General features: G+C 46.0%; 1 protein-coding gene across 4 annotated transcripts in view; it reads right to left on the bottom strand.

Annotated features, from left to right (window-relative positions):
* LOC147897433 (damage-control phosphatase At2g17340-like) overlaps positions 1-23,066 on the bottom strand; it is an 83,190-nt gene that overhangs the window by 26,207 nt on the left and 33,917 nt on the right. For 3 of the 4 annotated variants that reach the window (XM_087380272.1, XM_087380273.1, XM_087380271.1), the window contains 2 exons: positions 10,667-10,795; positions 10,476-10,562 (listed from right to left, as the gene is read on the bottom strand). In XM_087380272.1, coding sequence (XP_087236398.1) covers positions 10,476-10,562; positions 10,667-10,795 — 216 coding nt within the window. The remainder of the gene's footprint in view (positions 1-10,475; positions 10,563-10,666; positions 10,796-23,066) is intronic. The other variant, XM_087380274.1, reaches the window with a different exon arrangement.

Genomic DNA, 23,066 nt, shown 5'->3' with positions numbered 1-23,066 from the left:
TGGCCGCGCATGCAATTGCATGGCAATGAAACGTGACATGTGGCATGCATGCGTAAGTGCTTTTGGGTTCCATGCTGTGTAGAAGTTTATTTCAGTAAATACACAAGTGCCCTGTTACGACCAAAATTACCTCCTGCAATGGAAGTCACCACACTTCAATCTTGCAATTGCAAACTAAGAGATAGTCTAGATAAATCACCACCCAGCCATCGTGACGCTAGTCACATCTCCACACAGACGTTTCTCAAAATGACCATACGATCGATGTTCTCCTGTGTAGATCCCTAGGGAGCAGGTCAAACCATGATTTCCCTAGAAGGTTCTCATGCCAAACATAGCTGCTTGGCACATGTCATGCACACGTGCATCTAAACTCTAGGTTATCCTAAATAAGTACCAAAGTTATAATGGCCTAGCAATCCCTCTAGTCGTCTCAACACAAACACCAAGGACCTTGACGTTTAAGTCCTTGACTGCCCTTCAATCAAACATACATACAACAAGCACACCTTCACATTTCTATACATTTCATTGGTCTCTCTAAGGACTTAATGTCCACCGATCCAGCCAAGGTCACATTACATTTTATTAGAAATGTAGCATTCCGTCCCTCTTCAAGCATCTGTGTCCTCAATGAGGATGCTCTCCCTAGGTCCTCTAATAAGGAAATCCATGCCATGCAACCAACCTCATTGGTATCTTTCCGTTACACACTTGCAATTCTTCCCAGTTCAAGATTCTTGCCGTTTTGCCTCAGCATTCCCCCCTACCTCTTGTAACATAACAATACCATCAATCACTGAATTTGTAGATTGTACAAATCTTCTTAACAACGAAACACGATGGATGCATCTTGCAACCTTGTGGTAGCTCTAATCTATATGCAAACTTGGCTATCTTTTTAGATTAACCATGGCCCACAAGAATGGGGGATAAGCTGATGCATTCTTCATATTGAAGGACTTTGCGTGTGAAGGAATGTGACGCATTCTTTATATTGAAGGACTTGGCATGTGAAGTAATATTACTCTCTCCTCCACGTAGGTCTTAGCCCTATCCAAGCTTGCTAGATGTTTGCTTTAGCCAATGCCAGCATCTCTCACTACTATATTACATATCCACAGTATTAGGCAGATTTTGAGGAATCCCAACCGTTGTCAAATTCGCTGGTCTAAATCCATAATTCAACTTGAAAGAACTCATTCATGTGGACCATTCATGTGGACTTTTCTATCATTTTGGGCAAAAATCAAGTAATGGCGACCACTTGTTCAATGAACTTTGTCTTGATGAAACATATGCTCTCAACATATTCTCAACAGTTTGGCTGACTCTCTCCGTCTGACCATCCGATGATTCCCACTACTCATTTTCAACTTAGTCCTAAGTGCATCAAATATTGCGGTCCAAAAATGACTAGCAAAACTTTTACTGATCTTGGTAATCCATGTAGACAAAATGTGCTACTCATGAAAAATCAGCTATTTGTGAACTCACATTTTTTCTCCGCACCCCATTGAAGACTTCTACGATGATGTTCTCAATAGTATTCTTGTGGCGAATCAAATTCTCAAGTTTGCTCAACTGCCCTGGAAAGACATCTATGACAAGGAGCTAGTTGAGGAGATCTTGGATTCTTATGACAAGAATGATCACAACCTCTTCATTAATGACACACATGTCAAGATTACTTCAGAGCTTCTATAAAGGGCATTCCGAATGAAGGAGCAGTCCCTAAGAAGATGGTAGATGCTAAATGATGTGATGCATTCTTTGAGTTGGGTAGTTACTTGTTTTCACATGGCTATCTCATCAAAAAATTGAAGAATGAAGGCCTGAGGATGACCTATTAATTTTTGTCTGAGTTCATCGGGCTCAAGAAGAGTGTTGGGTATGTGTCCTGGCAACATGTTGCCCTAGTCATCATGGCAGTGGAGGACTAGCTCCATGTGGACTAGTTTACAATCTTTCTCTTCATATCACATTTGAGACTGTTTATATTGGTGATATGGAGAGAGGAGCATGTACGACATATATGGATACGAGCATGCACGGCCAATCTTCATTGCAATCTGCTATTTCCCCGCAGATATATCATCCCGTGCACATGAGGCCACCACAGAGGGACACAACCCATATGAGAAAATATATGATGACATCACGCAGCTCTCTAGGCAAGGAGGCATCCTCTTCCTTGGTGACTGCAATGCATACACGAGATAAATAAGTGGGCTTGCTAGATTTTGCATCTAAAACCGAAACTAAACCAAAGAACAGCCCTCAAACCAATCACAAATTCCTCCTGGGCTCTCGGGCATGGCTTGCAGGCGCTTACAGGCTTCAATCCACACATAGAAACCAAAAATCGCAGCAAAGGGAACACTCTGGCATAGAATCGCAGCAAAGGAAACACTCTCAGGCTCAAGAACTTGGCACGCAATCCAAGACAAGCTCTGTAGAAGAAATCGCAATTTGCTTCTGCACTAGAATCTGTCACTGGAACTTGAACAAAGCGTGGAAACTTTGAAGAGCTTGTTAAAACGTGATTGCAGGACATGAGGGAGAGAAGCAAGAACACAGCACTAGGGGCCAGAAAGAAGGGCTGCCCCCCCCCGAAGGTCTTTATTGCAATAGAAAATAGTCTTTGTACAACTGGCTCTTCACAAGAGCATGAACTGAGTACAAAACTGAATCATCTTGAGCTCTTTGGCTCTTCTTTTCTAAACTTGGCCTATCAAAAAGCTAAACCTGCTTTCTGAAAGCTATTTCTAGCTTTAGTGCTTTTTAAAAGCTATTTTATGCTTTTGTTCTTCCTAAAAGCTACTTTTTAGCATCAGGAGGAAGCTCCTTTTTTGGAGCTCAGCCAAGCTGGATCTTGCCTCTAGAGTTGTGGTGGTCAACCAGGTCCTCTTGGCCACGGCCTGGTTTGTTTGTTCATGTTGGTGCCGTTCTAGGGACTGCATCACTCAGCTCAGGAGACCGATCCGAAATTTTCTTTGGAGTGGGCTTGATGACACAGCAGATGCGTTAGCCAGGGTGGCTTGGGAGACCCTCATCCTCCCTACATAGGAAGGGGGCCTCAATATCATTGATCCAGATTTACAGTGCAAAGCTTTACTCTGCAAGATGGTGGTGTGGGGACTTATGCCAAGGCAGGAGCCGTGGAAGGCATTTCTTATTAGCAGCATACAGACGTGCACACCTTCAGGAGGAGACTAGATGAGCACTATTAGGTGGATTTTCACCACAGCACACCTCAGATCACCTTCGTCCCCTCTCATGGTTGCCATACTGAAAGCATGGGCCAGTTTCACGAGCACTCTTCGGAGGATTCCTCCCTCCTCTCATGAAGAGATTGATAGGCAACCGATCATGTGGAATGACAGTATATTGGATGATCATGGCAAACCACTTGGTGCCTCACTCTACATGTAGTGGTCCAGGTGGGAGAGGGGACCCGCATCACCTTTGGGGTCATGGAAAGCTTTCCGCAGGCTTCCACAGGAGACCGAATCTCAGTTGATAGGACATCTCACAGGGAGTGCAGGGAGGATCTTGCAAATTGAGGCAGCCCTTCCAACGGATTGGGTAGACAAATGATATGCCACTCACTTGCTCCACTTGGACAGGTACTTTTATGAGAGGCGGTGTTCCTCTTCAGGTTTTGGCCTTTCAAGATGCACGAGGATGCTTTAGTCTTTAGTGTGCATGATGGTGGCAGATTGCTCAGGTCCACAGAGGACATCTTGCTTGAGTCTGCTTTTCAGCCTATCAAGGTTGTAGGTCTTTTGGTGCAGGGATCAGATTCAAAGTGGCTCCTCGACCCAGACCCCCGGCTACTCTCCACTGGATCTTGGAGGCTTTGGCTCTACAGGGGAGTTCCCATTAGGTATTTGCAGTGGGACCCTGGAGAGTGGGAGTGGATTGACGCAGGGCATCAAGAGAAGAGCATCCCCTTCTTTTGTTACACAGTCAGTAATGCCAGGAGATTCCAACTCAGTAGTAGGGTTGGAGACCTTCCAGAGTTCCTCATTGGGAGACATTTGATATCACTGCGGATTTGCAGAGGTAATTCTGGAAGAGACTCTAGAAATCCCACAGGAATAGAAAGATCACTCTCTTATTTTGGCTTTCTATCCATAGTGGGATTGCAGTGAACCTTTGGAGATCCAAGTTCGGAGCCGACCCTACTTGCCCTCATTGCCTCTTTGCTTTGGAGACTATTCAGCATTGCTTATGGGATTGCAGACAGAGGCGAGGATGATTTGGATGGGGTAGCCACGATTTTTAGTCACTTTGCCCACTCCCCATTCTTTATGACATGGGGCTCACTGGCTTGGCTTTCTCTTACACGGCCTCAAGTATTCTATGAGAGACTTGACTCCTCTCGGGCCATCTCGATTCGACGTCATCAGGTTGAGTCTTGCTCGTTGGATTTGATACCACACCTTCCTTTTGCAGCTGTACATGCCTCTGTGGATACCTCTTGGGAGATTCTAGCGAGCATAGCATCCTGGCATATCTGGAGAGCCAGATGCACAGAGGCATTGGATGAAACTCGGGTTCATCCCTCGCACACATTGAATAGTATTTGGACAGACATTGTACATACCTTGATGGCTGTATGGACGAGTATGCAGGGAGATTCCCGTGCAGCCTCAGTTAGGAGAGCTTCTTTCTTCAGGGAATGGACGGATTCTCCTTTCTTCTCTGAGACTCCTACAGGGTTGAGGTGGCACTTTCAGCCTCAGCCTTGGTTGTTTTCCACCTCACTTTGAGGGGGTATATTTATCCTCATGATTTCATGATGTATTCCGCTTAGAGCTTGCTCTCACTGGTTTTTTTTCTTACTTAATAGAAGTCTATTTCTTGAAAAAAAAAAAAACTACTTTTATACAAAAACCAAGCTTTGTAGCTTTTTCTGCTGCTTTTATTGCTTTTCTTGAGAATTGTGCTGCTTTTTCTGCTTGTCTGCCTAGCTGGGCCCTCCTCCATATAAGCGCCCACTTTCTGGATGCTTTTTGCCTTTGGTAGGACCTGCTTTTTGCACTTTTCCCCTAATTCTAGGGCTTCTTTGCACTTTCCTTGGTCCTACACATTGCCACAAACAACATTCAACACTTTAATTAGTCTAATGCATGCATTCTAGTTCTTGGACTATTTCTAGTCCCTTGTGGGCGTCCCCACAATTCTCTTTTTATTGATGCAAAGCAAAAGTAAAACAATAAAACTTATTATTGGTTAATCAACTTAACCATTCTTTGACCAAAGTCAATTCTAATAAGATTATTCTTTATTTTCTTGGGAGAAGCCCCAACTGGTGACAGCATCTGACTCCCTCACAGTCCTTGAGCTAGAACCAGCAGAGCTTGGGATAGCGAGGCACTCAACAAATGCACCACATGTGACAGGATATGGGCAACATCTACTTGAGTTGGTGGACACTGTCCATTATTTGATTATATATAACCACCTGCACAGATGGCCATCATCTGGCAGGCTCTGGCAGGCTCACTTGTTTCCCACATGGTGGGGACAGTCACATTGGACTATCTGATGGGTCGCCTAACCTATGTATCATGGATACACGACTTTATTATGCCTCCTCCCCCACACGGCACTGACCCCTCATACCTAGCTTTTAGCATCTCAGCTACTACGGCAGCCACAGGGAGAGCCCCTACACCCACCTGTGTCCAGATCCATTTTGACCTCATTCTTGATCTAGTCTATGTGAGCCACTTGACCCGTGAGCTTACAGCTTTACTTGGAGATGATGCAGACCTCGCCCATGCCTCAAACACCCTTGTCTCAGTGGTACAAGACGCTGCTACTAGATCTTTTCCTACGACTCGATCCGCAGCACATGTCCTAGATAGGAAGATGGCTCAAAATTATTGGCTCGATGACAAATGCAGAGAGATGCGAGCATTGGGTCATCTTTTGACACACCAGGCACAACGGATCTCATGGCCACTAACATGCCATAAGAGGCGGGCTTTCCTCACACACATGATGGATCAGGTGATCCGATTATTTCAAGGGGGAGATCCTACCATTGGGTGGGGGCTTCTATCTAAAGGAAAGCCGCCTATTTCCATCACAGATCCAGATGTCTGGCACACATATGCGAGCTCACTCTCCGACATCCCGAGGCAGGCACCCCTAATATGTCCTCTATGCCCAGGCCCACTACTTTTTATTTGTTCATTGCACAGAATGTATAGACTACAATGCGTCAACTCCATAGAGCTAAGGATCATGAGGGCCTATGAATTGAGCACTTCATACATGGCAAGAGGCCTGGCTCTGATTTTAGCACAGATGTTCAAACACGTTGTATGCCACGGCTTCCCACCTACTTGGAGTACTACCATCATTGTGCTGACACATAAAGTAGGAGATCCTATGGACACTAGGAACTGCCACACTCTTATGATTGGCCACATTTTGGCCAAGATTTACAAGTCGGTATTAGAGAGGGAGATCAACGGCCATACAGTCGGAGGGGCAGCATGCTCTAGGACAAGCTCGATTCCAGAGGCAGCACTCTCCCTAGACCCACATCTTCACCTTGTGGGCTATCATTGAGGAGCGAGATCGAGGTCCCAGAATGTCTATGCTTGCTTTGTGGACTTTCAGAAGGCCTTCAACACTATCCCACAATCTCGTATCATCAGGAGACTTCAAGACATGCAGATTTTAGAGGCCATGATTTGGGGATGATGAACCTATACAAGTCCTTCAGAGGGAGAGTTTGTGCCCCAGAGGGCCTATCAGAATGTGTTGAGAGCATATCGGACTGAAGCAGGGATGCCCCCTTTCATCGACTCCCTTCGGGCTCTACATTGACGAGATCACATCTTTTACTGACTGCCTAGAAGGTGAGGGATCATTGCTCACTGATTTGACGATACAGATACTGCTATATGCGGATGAGAGAGTCCTCGTATCATCTTCAAAACAGAGGGACTGTAGATACATCTGGAGGCCCAAAAGGTGTTTTGCAAAGAGAGAAACTTGACAGTCAACCTTGGGAAGACCAAGGCTATAATCTTCAGCACTTCACTTGCAATACTACACCGGCATAGCTTCACTTACCGAGGTGAGCTAGTGAAGATAGTGCAGTCTTACGCATAATTGGGGGTAGTCTTCACAGGCCAATTTTCAACATGGTCCATACAACCAGGGCACGACTCACATGAGCAGAGAGCTTTGGCCTAACTACACACGCATTGCTTTCAGGCGCATTCGCCAACGAAGGGCTAGCTTTTCGACACTTCAGTGAGGCCGACTACCATGTATGTAGCACCTTTTTGGGGGAGTGATCTCTCAGTGAGCTTGGAGGAGATTTGAGAGGCTAGAAGTGATCATGGGGTCTAGGATCATTCGGAGTAAGCCCTCAATCCCCTATCAAATAGTACAGGTGTAGTTTGCCATGACATCACTCCATATTGATGCGATCTTTCTCACAATGACATTCCTTCACTGAGTTTGGACCTTATGACTACCGAGGTTGGCACTAGTCATCCAGACAATTCGCAGAGAAAGGGAACAACATGGTATGCACACGTATCCACACGGTTTACCAATCAGGTTATTCAAATGGACCAGCTTCCCCCCTTTCAGTACATCATGGATGCACCTTCTAACTTGATCCCACGAGATGAGATTAACCGTATAATACGGTTAGATCTCCACCAGCTCCATACGTCTCAAAGTAATTGGGGGGGGAGGGGGGAGAGGGGTGGACCATGAGTTCCCCACCAAGATCAAGTTATATCGCAACCACTTCTTGAGAGTATCAGAGGATGGACTCATCATCAGACCCCCAGTACCTAGAGGATAGAGGCATCTCACACACACTAAGGATTGCCATTGGCCAAATGCGGGTCTCGTCCCATCAATTAAGGATTGAGGCAAGGAGAGCTACAGGCACACCCAGAGAGCAAAGGATTTGTAGGTTATGCACGTTGGGGAGGTTGAGACAAAGGAGCACTTCTTGCGTGCCTGCCCAGCCTACTATGAGGTCCAAGGACGACGATACCACTGCTTCTTTCAAGAGGGGCACAGATTTGGTCCACTCTCACGGTTAATCCACTTCTGTGACCAAGTCCATGTTTGGCTCTATATGATTCAAATGTGACGGCACGTAGAGACACTATTGAAACAAATCAACCAGTAGCAGGAGGTGACCGCACAGTAGGAGGTAGAAGTAGACCAAGCATAGTGACACCTCACGTTTTTCTATGTATTTGAGTCAGCTCTAGGACATAGTGGGGTGGAGGATAAGCTAGCTGACATGAGAGCAACGTGGATCAGCGGGGAGAGATGACACGACACTACCGAGCCAGACACACAAAGATCACACACGACATAGACAGGGACTAGAGCATATACCTAGATGAACCCAGGAACATTCCCAAACTCATCCTCTAAAAACACAACATAGTGCAGTTTCAATCTCATGATAGTCACTCACAAGGTTGAAAACCATAAACTCCATCATGCATAGCAAGGACTAGCTACTATGACATCCCCACTGACGTCATCAGCGCCCAACAGTGGGTGTAGACCATAGTATAAAAATATGCTCTCACACATACAAATCCACACACCCACACATACTTGAGCATCCATTTATACAAAGTCTTCGTACTGAGTTTCTGTCGGCACTCCAGAGGTGAAGGGCAGACTCAGCCATGATGAAGGCTAGCACTAAAGGAGAAGGCTAATCAAAAGGTAGTCCAAAATCTCTTCATTCAAGCTATAACTGCTTGTGAAGTCTAAACATTTTCATTTTAGTCTCTCCCCGACTAGCATCTAAATCTAAATCTAGCTGATAGGACTAGAGCATGCACGATCGAGGTCCGGTCTATCTCATCTCTCCTCAGAGTAGACAGCCAGAGTCGAGGCATCACTCTTGACATAGCCCATCAGATACAAGGATCGAGAAGACCACATCCTCCGCCACAGCAAGAGACAGCTCATCAGATGCAGATCTAGGACATCTTTGCAGCCCACTGGAGAGCCACCACAGCACCCAGTTTCAGATTTTGAGTCTCATTTTTCAGTTTGAGTTTTGAGTTTGAGCTCTTGAGCTTAGCATAACAGTCAACAAGGGCCCTAGCACGGCCTTTGCTTCAGCCCACAGAGGCTTGTATGAGTTTCTTCTCTCGATGTACTTTGTCCCATAGGCCCATGAAGCCTTTCGAGGATGTTCACATCTCTCTCATAGGAGGGATTCATCGTCAGACCCCTATATCTCAAGGATAGAAGAGTCTCACATGCGCTGAGGATTGCCATTGGGCAGATGCGGGTTTAGTCCCATCAGCTAAGGATTGAGACACGGAGAGCAGCACATATACCTAGAGAGCAGCGGACCTGCACGCTATGCACACTGCGAGTGGTTGAGACAAAGGAACACTTTCTTTGCACCTGCCTAGCCTATTACGAGATCTGCGGATGATACCACTACCTCTATCAGGACGGAAGTGGCTTCGGCCCACTATCACACTTGATCCATTTCCATGACCAGGTCTGCATTGGGCTCTACCTGCTTGAGATGCGCCAACACAGGGAGACCTTGCTACGACAGATCAGAGAGTAGCAAGAGGCGATCACACCACAGGATGCAAAGGCTAACCACAGACAGTGGCACGTCACAGATTTTTATGCATTCGAGTCAGCTCCAGGACACATTGGGGTGGAGGAGGAGGAGCTAGCTGCTATGCGGGCACTCTGGATTATTGAGAGAGGACTGCAGAGGCCACCCACGACACAGAGACCACCCAGAGCACACTTGATTGAGGTTCGCCCTATCACAGCTTTCCTCAGAGTGACCGACCAAGACGAGGGGTCACTCTGAATATAGCTCAGCAGGTTCAGAGATCGAGGAGACCACGCCCCCCTCCGATGCCACAGTATGAGACAGCCAGCCAGACTCAGATTCGAGACATTTTCACCGCTCATAGACGAGCCACCACAGTGCCCGGTTTCGGTTTCTGAGTTTCCAGTCCAGTTCCAGTTCTCAGCCTGCTCCTGATAGCAAATAGCACATGATATGATATGATATATTTATTTATTTTGTACTTGTTTTTGTTTGAGCCATTGAGCTCTTTTTATTTCAGCACAGTACTCAGCAAAGGGTCTTAGCGCGCCCTTTGCCTCAGCCCCTTGTGGGTTGTATGAGTTTTTCTCTTTGGTGTCACTTTGTCCCATAGGCCCGCGAGGCCTTCTGTGGACGTTAATCTCTCTCTCTCTCTCTCTATATATATATATACTTTTTCCCCCTGCTCTCCCTATAACTTTTTCTTATATAACCGACCTTGCATGTGTAGAGTTTGTGGTTGCCATCCACTCAGAAATAACCACAAGACACTTAATCAAGGAAAAGAGCGAACAATGTGCTGCTGTTACATGTGAAGGATATGAGCCTGTTATTGGCAAGCATAGAGTCATTACAAGATCCAGACCTTTGTACCTCCCCGAAGAAGCTCCCTTGCAAATGGCAAGATCCCGAGTATCACATCAGATCCAGCATTGTCCACAAAAATGACAGCCTGCCAAAAAATTGTGAGCCTAGCCAAATTATTCATCTTTTTGTCCGTATTCTCAAAACAGATCTGAAACTTGCAACCCAAGATTGTAAATTGAATAAGCTTGCCTTTTTCCATGATTTACGCAGCCATCTTAACTTGAATTGTTCAAGATCATCAATCACCCAAGGTCTAGCCAGTAATTTTTCAAAGCTGCTCAGGAAGGACATGCCATTACTAGCAAAGAGTTCTGCAAGCTTTCAATACCCATCCAGAGAACAAATTTTGACCAGTTAGATACTTCAAAATGTCCTCTTGAACACATGACAATAACCATCAGAAAATGTTACACCATTTGCTAACAAGGACTCTAATGGCACTCCAACTGAAGCACACTCTCCAAGTACAGAAAAGCAACCCAACCCTCAGTCAACACAACCGATAATATGGGAAGCATAAGAGAAAAGATAATCCTGCTCAAATTCAAGCGAGCAAAAGAAAGGGGCACAATTTAAATGACATAGCATATTCCTAAGGAACATCATCCTTTGAAGGTAATAGACAAAGAAAATCCCTTTGTGCACATGTTTTTGCATACAGCACAAGTGTACAGTATACTCACGGGCATGGTTACCTTGTTTTATCAGTATGGATTAACATAAAGATTTGCATGTTGACTTGCAGTAAAGACTTCCTCGAATCTTATTCTAGGATATCTGGCCATGTGTATGCATTAATTTATCGCTGATTCTATTTTCAAGGTGAACTCGTAAAAATAGAATCATAAAAATTGTATGCACTTAGATATGTATGTGGTAGTAAGCATTGCACAATGTTTTAAACAAAATAGCAATCTAAATTGTAAGAAGGAAGGACTCACCCATGACCGCAAGGTGGTCAAGGGAAAGTAAAAACATCAATAGTTTATGTTCACTAAATTTGGAATATTACCCAGAGATTTTGCGGGATCACTCATTTCTAAACTGAAGAGTAACTCGAATCCACCCAGAAACAAGACAAACAACGGAAATATAAAATATAATGACAGAATGTAGATGAAATAGATAAAAGCAAATAACACCTGAAGGGAAATAAAATTAAATGAAATAACAAGATCAGGGAAATAAAAGCACATAAGTACCTGATGCAAGCAACTGGACACCCTGCCCTTTTTCTTCTAGAATGAGGTCAATTAGCCACAACTTGAGCAGTTGGAAGGTAGGTTTTGGATCTCTCTCTCTTAACCAAAGATTTGCCATACGCAGAAGGTATTGAAGTGTGGCTGAATCTCATTAAGCATACCTGGTCTCTCTGAGAAGGTCTGGACAGAGCTATCTATGCAATGTATTGAGACTATTGATCTTATATGTCAATGATCGCAGATGCAAGAGACTGAATACAGAATAGGACTATGGCACAGAGGAGCAATTGGATTTTAGTCCTGGGTTTTTTCTTGTGGGACTGAGACACAGGCATGAGGACCAGTGGACATTGTTGCATTCTATATGTACAGAGCTGGATTAGTGTGCATATCGACATGCACGCAAGATCACAAGATTCCTAGCTTTTCTTGAGAAGGGTCTCTAGCTCTAGCTATGAGCCTAAGAATTTAGTTGATTCTAAGTCTAGATATCCTCGCATTGATTGTAAGTGTAGGGCAAGTGTCCTTTATTCCCCAACGCAACTTTACTCAATTTATATGCCACAACTTGTGTTACAATCCATCTTTGAACTTGCAACATCTTACATAGAAAGACACAACATGGAAACCCTAACAAGGAATCCAGTGTCCACCATCAGAGTACAGTCTATTAATCACATATAAAGGAATCGGGTATTGTGTCACCACACAGGCTTAGTATGCTAGAATCACCCACAAGTGTGAGATCTGGATTATTACCATAAGAGCTAGCTCGACTTGTAGTAAGCCTATGCTGCAAATCCTCCCAATCAGATGCTACGCTAGCCAATGCTTATTAAAGTCTAGTGACATAATCCAAGATCCATGTCGAGCGAGCCCTCCACTTTTATCTTATATACCAGCCTTGCTACATTTGGCATCAAACCCCAAATATGCGGGGCATGTCCCACATGGCCAACTCTTCTTGCTTCTCCAACGACAACTCTCCCAAGGGGTCCAGATATCAACACTAGCCCTTGTCTCAACCTTGTGTTGTTTCCAACCCCCAATTAGATTACACTTGAATCCATAGGTCAATTACAAATTTTGATTTCGTTCGACCTCAACCTTGCAGCAACAAATTTGAGATAATGCATCCTTTGCCTGCTGTGACGACTGTTGCAAAATTGCACATTGCTAAAAGATGCTACTCAGTAAGTGGCTGGAGTTGAGGAATCAAAATCTTCACTAGTTCTGAAGGACGAAAACCACTCATCCACAGGAAGCAACGCTCACTGGTGTCTTCCACATACCAAATACAATATGAAAAACGTCTGCTTTATTTAGCTAAGGCCCCGCACTAAAGATGCTCTATCAGGCCAATTAATAGACTTGATATTTTCCTCAACAGCATCAGCTTTCGCTCTCACATGCAATATCAACTTAGTTGGAGCGTTGGTATAATCATCATTTAATTTGAGTATTATTAATGCATAAGTATTCCTACATGTAGTATTAGAGCAAGTCATGAGGGTCTGTGAAAGATGGAAAATGAGTCGTCCGGCCTGTGAGAAGTGTTTTTGAGCACCTGGGCGTTGCAGAGATTTTGTCGATGAGGGCCTAACTGTTTTTCGTAACAATTGTCATGAGGTTCAGGAACATAGTGAACGTCCGATTTTTTAGAGGTTTAATAAGAAATTTTATGAAATTGACACGAAGGTTGTGTGAAATTCAGCCAATCATGGTCCATTGCATCACGTGAACCATGCACGATTTCATGTTGAAGAGCCATAACCATCCACCACTTCATTGATTCAAAGGCTTCTAAAACTTTCCAACGATGGCAGCAAGGCCCCATGGGGATTTTTCTTAACAGCGAAGGAAGCTGGAGTGCAAGGAGGAGACACAAGCTGAAGGAACTGAAGTATACTTACAAATGGATAATGAGAAAGTACAAATGGCCGCCTATATAAGAGCCCAAACTCAACTTAGGAATAAGTGTCCTTAGTGTAGTAGGACTAGATGTCCCAATAGGACCAAGTGTCCTAACTAGCCTACAAGGCCATACCAGGTATGACGGAAGTACCTTGACACACCTTAGGTATACGTGGAAGCTAAATCATGGTTGCTCATGTTCATCTGTGATGGATATTGCAACCTATGATAGTACATGTGTATCAAAATCATGTGACGAAAGGTACCAAGTGTAAAGCTTGCCAAAAAGCTTCAAATTTGGATCGCGGAAGAGCGTTGGTGAAAAGATCTACTAAGTGATCCTCCGTTGGAAAGGACGTCTATAATTTCCAGTAACAATCCCTCTCGGACATAGTGATAGTGCACCTCAATGTGCTTCATATGCGCATGGATGGCTGGATTATGCCCAATGGCCAAAGCACTCTGGCTGTCAGTGCAGATCACAGTAGAGGTGGCCTGTCTAACATCAAGATCCGCAAGTACCTTGCGGAGCCAAACACACTCTACTGTAGCCGTAAAGGCTGCCCTATACTCAGCTTCACAACTACAAGTAGCAACTATACGATGCTTGTTGCTGAATTAAGAAATGCATGAAGAGTCAAGTATAAAACGTTTCACTGTGAGACATGTGGGTGTTGCAACAACCAGCCTAGTCATTGTTTGTGAAGCATGCATAACCAGTGAAGACTTATCATAGTATAACAGTCCCAAATGCTGCTTGCCTTTCACATCTTGGAAGACACAGTCCACTGCCTGCCAATGCTGTGTACCGGCCTTGTGCATGAACCTACTTGATTGAGACACTGCATACTGCAGATCAGGCCTAGCGTGACGTAAAAAGGTAAGGCAGCCCACAGCCTGCTGGTAAGGGGTAGCTTCGAATGTGTCACTCCCATCCTTGGAGAAACAAAAGCCAGGTTCCAATGGTGTAAAAGCCAGCTTACAATCCTCAAACTGAAATCATTGTAAGAGCTGTCCAATGTACTTGAATTGGCTTATCATTATACCCCCCTCAAAGTTAGCAAACTAGATGCCCAAATAGTAATGCAACCCACCCATATATGTCATGGAAAATGATTTCTGCAAATCAGCTTTGAAAGCTTCAATTTGCTGTGTATCTGGCCCAATAATAAGCATGTCATCCACATATAGAATTAAATCGAAAATTGTGATTGATCATCAGTAATTGCTTCCCTGCTTGCTGCCCGCCCACCTCACCCCCCCCCTCCAAACGTCCTCGCCTCTTTCTCCTTCCTGCTCGCCTCTCCCCTGCATTTCCACCTCTGTTTTTTCCTTCCAGTCCCGGCTTGCTGTCCGCCATAGCCTTCTAGTAGCCTTGCCATTTGCTGGAGACCTAACCATAGTTCGAGTGGTCGGGTGAGCTGCTGTTGCAGCCCAGTCTTAGGCACTGCCTTCACAGCAGCCCCTCAGGTCGTGGTGCCCCCGAGTGCACACGCTGGCTGCTTGTGCAACCCCCAAGTGGTGCCATAATCAGCTGGGAGCGTTCCTCGCAATTCAAGTTGCTGCACAGCCCTGCTGGTCACAATTGGAGAGCTCACCTTTAGAGTTTTTCCAGTCCCACAGGACTGTTGGAAGGGGTTTCTCGCCAGAGGTCACCACTTAGATGTGGCCTCTTCCAAAGGCTCCTCCTGACACCCTTTAAGTGCACTCCTTTCTGAGGTGTTCCAAGTTTCCAAGGTCCTTTTGGCGGGATTTTTTTCATGCTGCTCTTGCAGGTGGAGCAGCCCTGTAGCTGGTGCCCTTTCCTGGCAGGCTGTGGGCTGTCTTTGTGAGCTCTTGACAAAGATTTTCCGAAGGCCCAAGCCTGACAATCTTTGCTGGGGTCCCCTTTGCTTTGCTGGTTGTTTTCCAGCCAGCCTTTCAGGAGGATTCTGGTCTCTCTTCTCTTTTTCCCTTTTTTCTTCTCTTGGCAGTGCAACATTCGTGCTTGTTTCTTTTGGGGATCGAACCGTGGTAGTGACCTTGAGATCTGGCAAGAGGGGCTCTCATGGCAGCACCCTTGACTCCACATGTTGTCGTTGAAGGTGGTGGCCTCACCCCTCGGTTGGGCCTAGTGAAGCATGGTTTATTGGTGGGGGCTCATGGCTGCCGGACAAGTGTACATTTGAAGGCGGGAAATCCCATAAGCATAAGTGGTATTTGGAGAGCCTTGAATACAAGGACTCAAATGAACCCTCCAAAGCGATCCCCTCCCGGGGCCTTTTGGGGGACTGTGGAGCATCCACGCAGCTATGGGACAAGGCTTAGGGACCCCTGCACCCAACGTGATTTTCGGGACACATGGTAGCAACTGTGTCGACCAACATGGTATCAGAGCAAGTTTGCGCGTAGATTGTCGCGTGCCTAACACGTGATGGTTGGCACGGCTTTTGGACTATGTGTGGCAACGGATTGTCGCGATCCATGTCAACGACTTGAAGTGCAACATTTACTGCAGCGACGGCTCTTAAAAGGCTCTGACTGTGACTTTGGCAGCGGCAACCCGGTTACAAACTGGCCTTTGTTTCCTTACGTGGACTTTGGTTTGTGCCACACGGGTATTTAGTTAGGCCACCCTTTGATTTGGTTGAGAGTCACCTTTGGTTTGGTCACTTGTACCTCAAGGTTTTGTCCACAAGGGGGTGTTGGAGGTGGTGGCCTCACCCCTCGAGTGGGCCTAGTGAAGCATGGTTTATTGGTGGGGGCTCGCGGTTGCAGGACACTTATACACCCCTCGGTGTATAAGTGGTGGCCTCACCCCTCAGGTGGGCCTAGTGAAGCATGGTTTATTGGTGGGGGCTCGCAGCTGCAGGACACTTATACATTTGAAGGGAGGAAATCCCATAAGCATAAGTGGTATTTGGAGAGCCTTGAATATAAGGGTTCAATTGAACCCTCCATAGTAATCCCCTCCCGAGGCCTTTTGCGAGACTGTGGACCATCCACGTGGCTATGGGGCAGGGCTTGGGGACCCTTGCACCTGGCATGATTTTCGGGACACATGGTAGCAACTGTGTGGCAGATGAAGGCAGCACACCTCATTTTCCTTCGCGCATGTTGAGAATAGTGAGGTTTGCAATGAAGGTGACAACTCTAGGATAGAAGTGTGAGAAGGAGGCACAAGCAAATCCATCCAATTTCTCCTCAACAAGCACACCCAACAAAGAGAAGGAGATGGGGGTGAGGCCCAGTGGTGCTCAGGAAAAGGGGAAGTAGGTGATGGAAGAGACACCATAGGAGACACTAGTTCATAATTCAGAGTTACATTCTCTTCCTCACGTGAGCTTTCACCCTCGACTAGAAGCTTTATGTGGATGAGGGCACAAAAGGCTACTACTTCTGTCCAGCCCTATTCTTCGATTGAAGATCTGATGGACTTTAGGCCCAACATCACCCTACGACAACTTTGTCTACTGTCTCCACAAATCAAGCATGAGACTATAGCATTCATGAATCGCATGCCAGGAGGTCAACAAAGAGGATCTGTTCAAGGCGGACCCACACTAAATACAATACCTGTTCATGATGGGCTGATGCCAAATCACTGCTCAACCTATGCTGCTCTCACATATGAACAAAGTCCCAAGCTCATGGTGGAAATCAATGGGGTGGAGCTAAGAGAAGCCTTCTTGGATGGTGGGGCACTTGTGAACATCATGCCAAAATGTACGCTCCAACAACTAGGTTTTAAATTGACAAGTGACATTCATTTTCAAGTGTGCATGGCTGATCAAAGGAAGGTTAAATGGCCCAACAGTCATTAAGGTTCTTCTCTCCCCTGCAAACAAGCAACAGGTTAAGATTGCAGTTCATTCACTGGAGGATAGAGCAGTAGCGGGCACAATTGTGGGACTCATACAATCGAGGAGTTGGATACAGGATTGGTTGCAGGCAAGCTTAGCGCTTGAGGGGGACCAACATCCACGAGATCACCATATGGGAGAGGAGTCTTTCTTCTCTAGTCCAGTTCTCTTGACACCACCCAGACACTTGTGAAGCACAACCCCGTTTTCCTTGGCCCACACTTGGTGTACCTTTCTCCTTGGTACCATGGTTTCCTTGTGGAGAACATGGAAACGACCCATCACATGCCCCACTTCCCAAGGCTCCCGACGTAGTACAAGGCCATCCTTCCTTTCATTGGTCGCCCATTTGGTACAGTGTTGAAGTCTCCCCCAGATACAGTAGCTTCGCTCGTGGTAGATGAAGGGGTCTCTCATTTCAGGCTCGTTATGGAGTGTCGTGAGTCCCTTTCAGAGGAGATCTATCTTGAGACCCTTGGCAGGGGAGGTCTCAAGGCTGCCAGGCTAGTGCTTACGTTGCAGACAGAAGGGCCACCTGGCATGCGTTTGCCCAAGAGGACATCGACGGCACCCTTCGCAGGCTCAGCAAAGGCGACAAAGGAAGCCTCAAGCAGATAAGACTCAACACCCTCTCAGGCCGCAGTTAGTAGCATGTGTCCCAGACCACTTGGGTGGAGCCTTCTGAGTATGTTACAGACACATGGGCCACCTGGCATGTGATTTCCCTAGAGGACATCGACAACCCTCTCCCCCCTCCATAGGCTCAACAGAGGCAACAAAGGAAGCCTCTGGCAGATAAGGCTCAGAACCCTCTGAAGTAGCAGTAGCAACCCCAAACCCACTGGTTGGAGCCTTCCGAGGGGAAGTAGACTAAGGTGGAGAGGAAGAAGCGGAGTAAGAAGGTAGAGAGGAAGAAGTAGACTAAGGGGATGTAGACTACGGTGGAGAGGAAGAAGTAGACTAAGGGGAAGTTGACTAAGGTGGAGAGGAAGAAGCTGAAGAAGGCAGCGAATAACCTATGGCATCACGCAAGACTGAGAGAGAGAGCACGCACAGAGTGAGAGGCAACTTCCCGGACTCAGGGGAAGCAGTTGGAGAGAGCTTCAAGCTGACCCCAGACCCAAAAGGATGAGACGTTCTTTGATCTTCTTATAGATTCCCTGACAGCACACTCCACTTAGGCTGCCTTCCTAGCAACAAGCCATAGAAGAGCCAACCACTCAGTCCCCCTGCCGCCCCTTAAGCCCGCTCTCCCCTTGCTCCGAACATCCCCTCGTCTTCGCAACGCCTGCCCCCCCTTCCCCCTAGCTAAGGCTACTCATGTCCACCCAATTGTTCCCTTGAAGGCAGTTATTCTCACTACCCACCCCCCTCCTACTGCCTCTCAGATGGGGCCTCAACCTCTCGGAACTTCAGCTCGAGACTGAGTCTTCTTCTGCATAGGCAAGGGCCTCATCCGCACAACAACTGCCTAGCACTCTTCCAACCCAAGGCATAGCTTCCGCACTCACCATGGGTCAGTGGTCCACTGCCTCCCCAAGCTGCGGCTGCCTCCTCTTAGCCGCAGCCCACTCTCACTCATTTGTAGGACACCGCCTCGAAGATGTCAAAGCAGTTTGTTTTCTGAGCTTCCAGGTCCAAGGCCCGCCCGAGGCAACCATTGCCAACGGAGATTTGGAGAATTCCACCGTGGAATTACCTAGAGATTCCAAATGAGTATCCTCTTGCCTTGGACATGACAGTGATGATGTTGCAGCCCCAGAGGGGGGGATCCATTGGAGTGGTTGATTCCCGTACTTGTCCTTCTTGAGGCTTCCACTTTGCCTTCACCACGGGAGAGAAGACGTGGAGCCCCACATTGTTTGATTGTATGATGCAAGAGCAACTGCTTCGCATGATGGGGAAGTAAATGGGCCCTCAGGGTATAGATCTTTAGTTCATCCATAAAGACTCGGCTACTTTTCAGCTCCGGGTACATGCGTAGTAATTGGGATGATCTGTTTGAGGCCAAAGGTGCAGCTCACTCAGGCTACATACCGGACGCTTCATGAATGAGCTTGCCAAGCTTGGGATGGAGGTCTCTTTCATAATGCAATCTAAAGGTCGGTGTAGAGCCTATCAAGCTTATGGTATGTTGCCGCACAAATGCAGACTACTACACCCCAAAGAACCCCCTCGAAGACATAGAAGTATGAGGTGGTAGTGCAAGCTCCCATTCAAGAGCGAGCCCTCTTTCCTCATGCCTCTTCTCCATGAGCTAAACCATAGTGAGTTGGAACATGCACGGGCTTCATGACTGTGTGCATCAACAACCACACCATTTGATACTTCGCCAAGAGTTGCAGACGGTTGTGATAGGATGGGCAATGGACTTTCTTTTGATTCAAGCAAATACATTTTCAGTAGCAGATGTCATCCCCGTGTAGGCAGGAGTGGAGGCGTTTGCATTTCTATCTCACAAGTGGTTGCAAATGTTTATGATCAGGGTGAGCTGATTACAAGGAGGGCGATATGAAAGGGTTTACGATTGAGCAACTCTAGGATAAGCATTCTGAATGTTGATGCCCTTACTTAGACCACATTCTAGAGGCGGCTGACTGAGAGCTTTTCATATGTGTACTCTTGGATTATTGGAGATGATTTCAACAACCTAGAGTTTGGGGAGGACAAGCAAGGTGGAGCCTCTTTCTCGGCGAGAGAAGCACGTAGAAGCACGTGGGAGCAGTTTACCTTCACGATCTATAGTGGTGTTCTCCAGAGTCCCCAGTAGCCTTTGGGCAGCATAGGCATGATGGACCTAGCTTCCATAAAGCGTCGCGATCTCCTTTAGGTACAGAAGAGAGCATTGAGACGAGACCTAGCTTCCATAAAGCATCTCAGGATGGAGAACTCAAGCTCTCAGTGGCTTGCGAATCGGCATGAGTGTGCTCCAGAACATAAGATGCTAGCAGACGGATGCACTCTAACCTTAGGAGACCCTAGAGATGACCACTTCTATCGGAGCTTGTTTCAATCCAAGGAAGAGTCTTCCCAAATACATGTAGCTCGAGAGGTAGTTGGCCCCATATCCCGACCATGGTATCTCAAAGCATAAGCAAGCAGATAGAGAAGCCTTTCATTAACGAGGAGCTATTGGAGGTGCTCAAGCCCTTCCTCCTTAGAAGTGACCTGGAGAAGATGGACTTAACCATCCTTTTTTAGGTGCTTCGAGGAGCATATCCACACACCCCCTTCGTCTAGCCTTCCAAAAGATCTTAAGTTCTCATTTGCAGTTTTGAGTCATGGTTAGACCTATTTGATCCCGAATGGGGAAGACAGGGCTGATCTTCACCAATGGGGACCAATTGCTCTATTGGATACCGCATACAAGATCTTATCCAAGGTAAGGAAATGAGTCTTTGAGATGTAATCTATGTAATCTATTGAATTGTTAATCTTCTCCAGACTTTATTTGGGCAATGTTTTCTCATAGATTATTGGATACCCAACAAGTGGCACATCATGTACGACTACGTAGGATAGTTGGTATCATCAAGCTTGTCCTCAATGGACATCACTCCAAGTAAGTCATTGTTGGCCATTGCAAAAATCCCAAAAACAAAGTTCCCTACAAAAAGCCTCAAGGCAATGACTACGTTGAGCTGGCTGCCCAAATATCTGACTGCAAGCTGCAAAAAATGATAGTAATGCCTTGCAAATGTGACTGCAAAATGGGCTGCTCAAACATTGACCAAAATGCACAAATGGGTCCCCAAATTTTCACTGCAAATAAACAGACTGCAAATCTGCAAATGTCTGTCCACCAAAACTGCTAAATAGCTTCTCCAAATGTCTGCAAAAATAGGCAAATCTGTCCCATGTGATTGCACAATTACCAAGGCAAATTTGAGCTGATTGCATAGAGCCCAATGCATATTTGAACTGAATTTTCCCACATAAAGCAATCCCCAAGGCAAGACCACATAATGGAGATCAAAGGGTACAAAAGCCCCAATTTCTGAAGGGCGACTTTGCCAAAACAAAGGGCAAATGTAGAGAAACCCCAAAATCAGTTGTGCTGCAATGTCCAGGCAATAGTCACAAAAGCCCCAAAATTTGAGTGTGTTGTAACCAAAAAGTCAACTGCGTTGATTATTTGAAATTAAATGCATCCTACAATCTGAAAGTGCAAATTGCAACGGCGTAGTACCGAGAAGTGCTGTCGAGAAAGGGGCAACTCTAAAAACGAGCTATTAGCTCCAAAAACAAATGCTGAACTGAGTTGAAGATGGTCAAGAATTGGAGCATACTGGAATGGCGACAAGTTGGGAGCAATGACAAGCAAAGGTGCACGGGCGCAAGCGGGTGGGGGGGGGGGGGTCGGGGTCGGTGCTGATGGAGCAAGAGATCCTGCTCTGATACCATTCTTGGATGTGGGGGGCAATGGAAGGAAGCTAGAATGCAAGGATGAGACAACAAGCTGAAAGAACTGAAGTGTCCTTGCAAATGGATAATGAAAAAGTACAAATGGTGGCCTATATAAGGCTCAAATTCAACGTAGGACTAAGTGTCCTAAGTGAATTAGGAATAGATGTCCCAATAGGACTAAGTGTCTTAACTAGTCCTTACTAGCCTACAACGCCATTACTAGGGCTAAGTGGCAACACTTAAGATATGCATTGTGTGTTAAGGTCCTATGGGGATGGTAGGATATTAGATTGGTGCATGTAGGAAGGCTTTTAGCCTTAGCCTAATCCTTAATGGACTAAAATGGGTTTAATACCACTTCCCCAAGAATTTGTCCTATTGCCTTGGCATCAATGTGTCCATTGTGTATTGCTATTTTGCATCACTGCTGCTCGTGAAGCATGTAAACGAGGTAGAGAAACAAATATACTTTTGTAGGTGCTCTTCCTCACTTGAGGGCAGTATCAGTTGAGCAATGCAATTGCAACCCTTATAATGCAAACAAGGAAGATATGCTATCACTTTGTGTGAGAGTATGCATGGTTTGATTGGTTTGATCTTTTGCCTTAGCAATGAGTAGGTGACGTGTGTTTTCTCTAAACACCATACTAGAGACACGTTTGAATACTGCAGGGACAAATTGGGTGTAGCAATGGAAGGTGGTAGCTTAGCTTGCATATGTCACATTTGTAGTTGAGTTCTGCTTGGATGGACCTTTTGGACCATACCCAAATTTCATCTTAGGTTGCAAACCATTGTCCCATGCAGCACAATTCATTCACACTCTAGCATTGAAGCTAAGGTTTTTAGGGTCCCTCTTTAAGCAGAAAACTGAGCTATTCATCATTTAGAGGCCCTTTATGTGGCCACTTGGAAAGGAGAAGGCAAGATTGACAATTAGTAGTGGAAAGGAGCAAGATTTTTGAGCTGCAACAAGGGGATGGGGCTAGGTAGAGAAAGAGCTTTCAGCCTATGAAGGCATCATGGAGAACATATGGATACTCCTCACTCACCACTATGCATCGCAAATCGGCCTTCACCTTTACCAAGCTTGAGAAAAGTGTGTTGTGTTGCTTGAAAATGGCAAGGGCTCTATGTTTTTGGGTCAGGAAAGTCACTAAATTTTGTGCCTCGTCAACCACTATGGCTACCCATGAAAGCTTGCCTATATCCTCGATAAGGAGA

This window comes from Dipteris shenzhenensis, chromosome 10 (assembly GCF_047967505.1).
Source record: "Dipteris shenzhenensis isolate YYH24624 ecotype China chromosome 10, Dip_SZ_1.0, whole genome shotgun sequence".
In the NCBI taxonomy this organism is placed as follows: domain Eukaryota; kingdom Viridiplantae; phylum Streptophyta; class Polypodiopsida; order Gleicheniales; family Dipteridaceae; genus Dipteris; species Dipteris shenzhenensis.
This window is presented reverse-complemented; position numbering and strand designations above follow the sequence as displayed.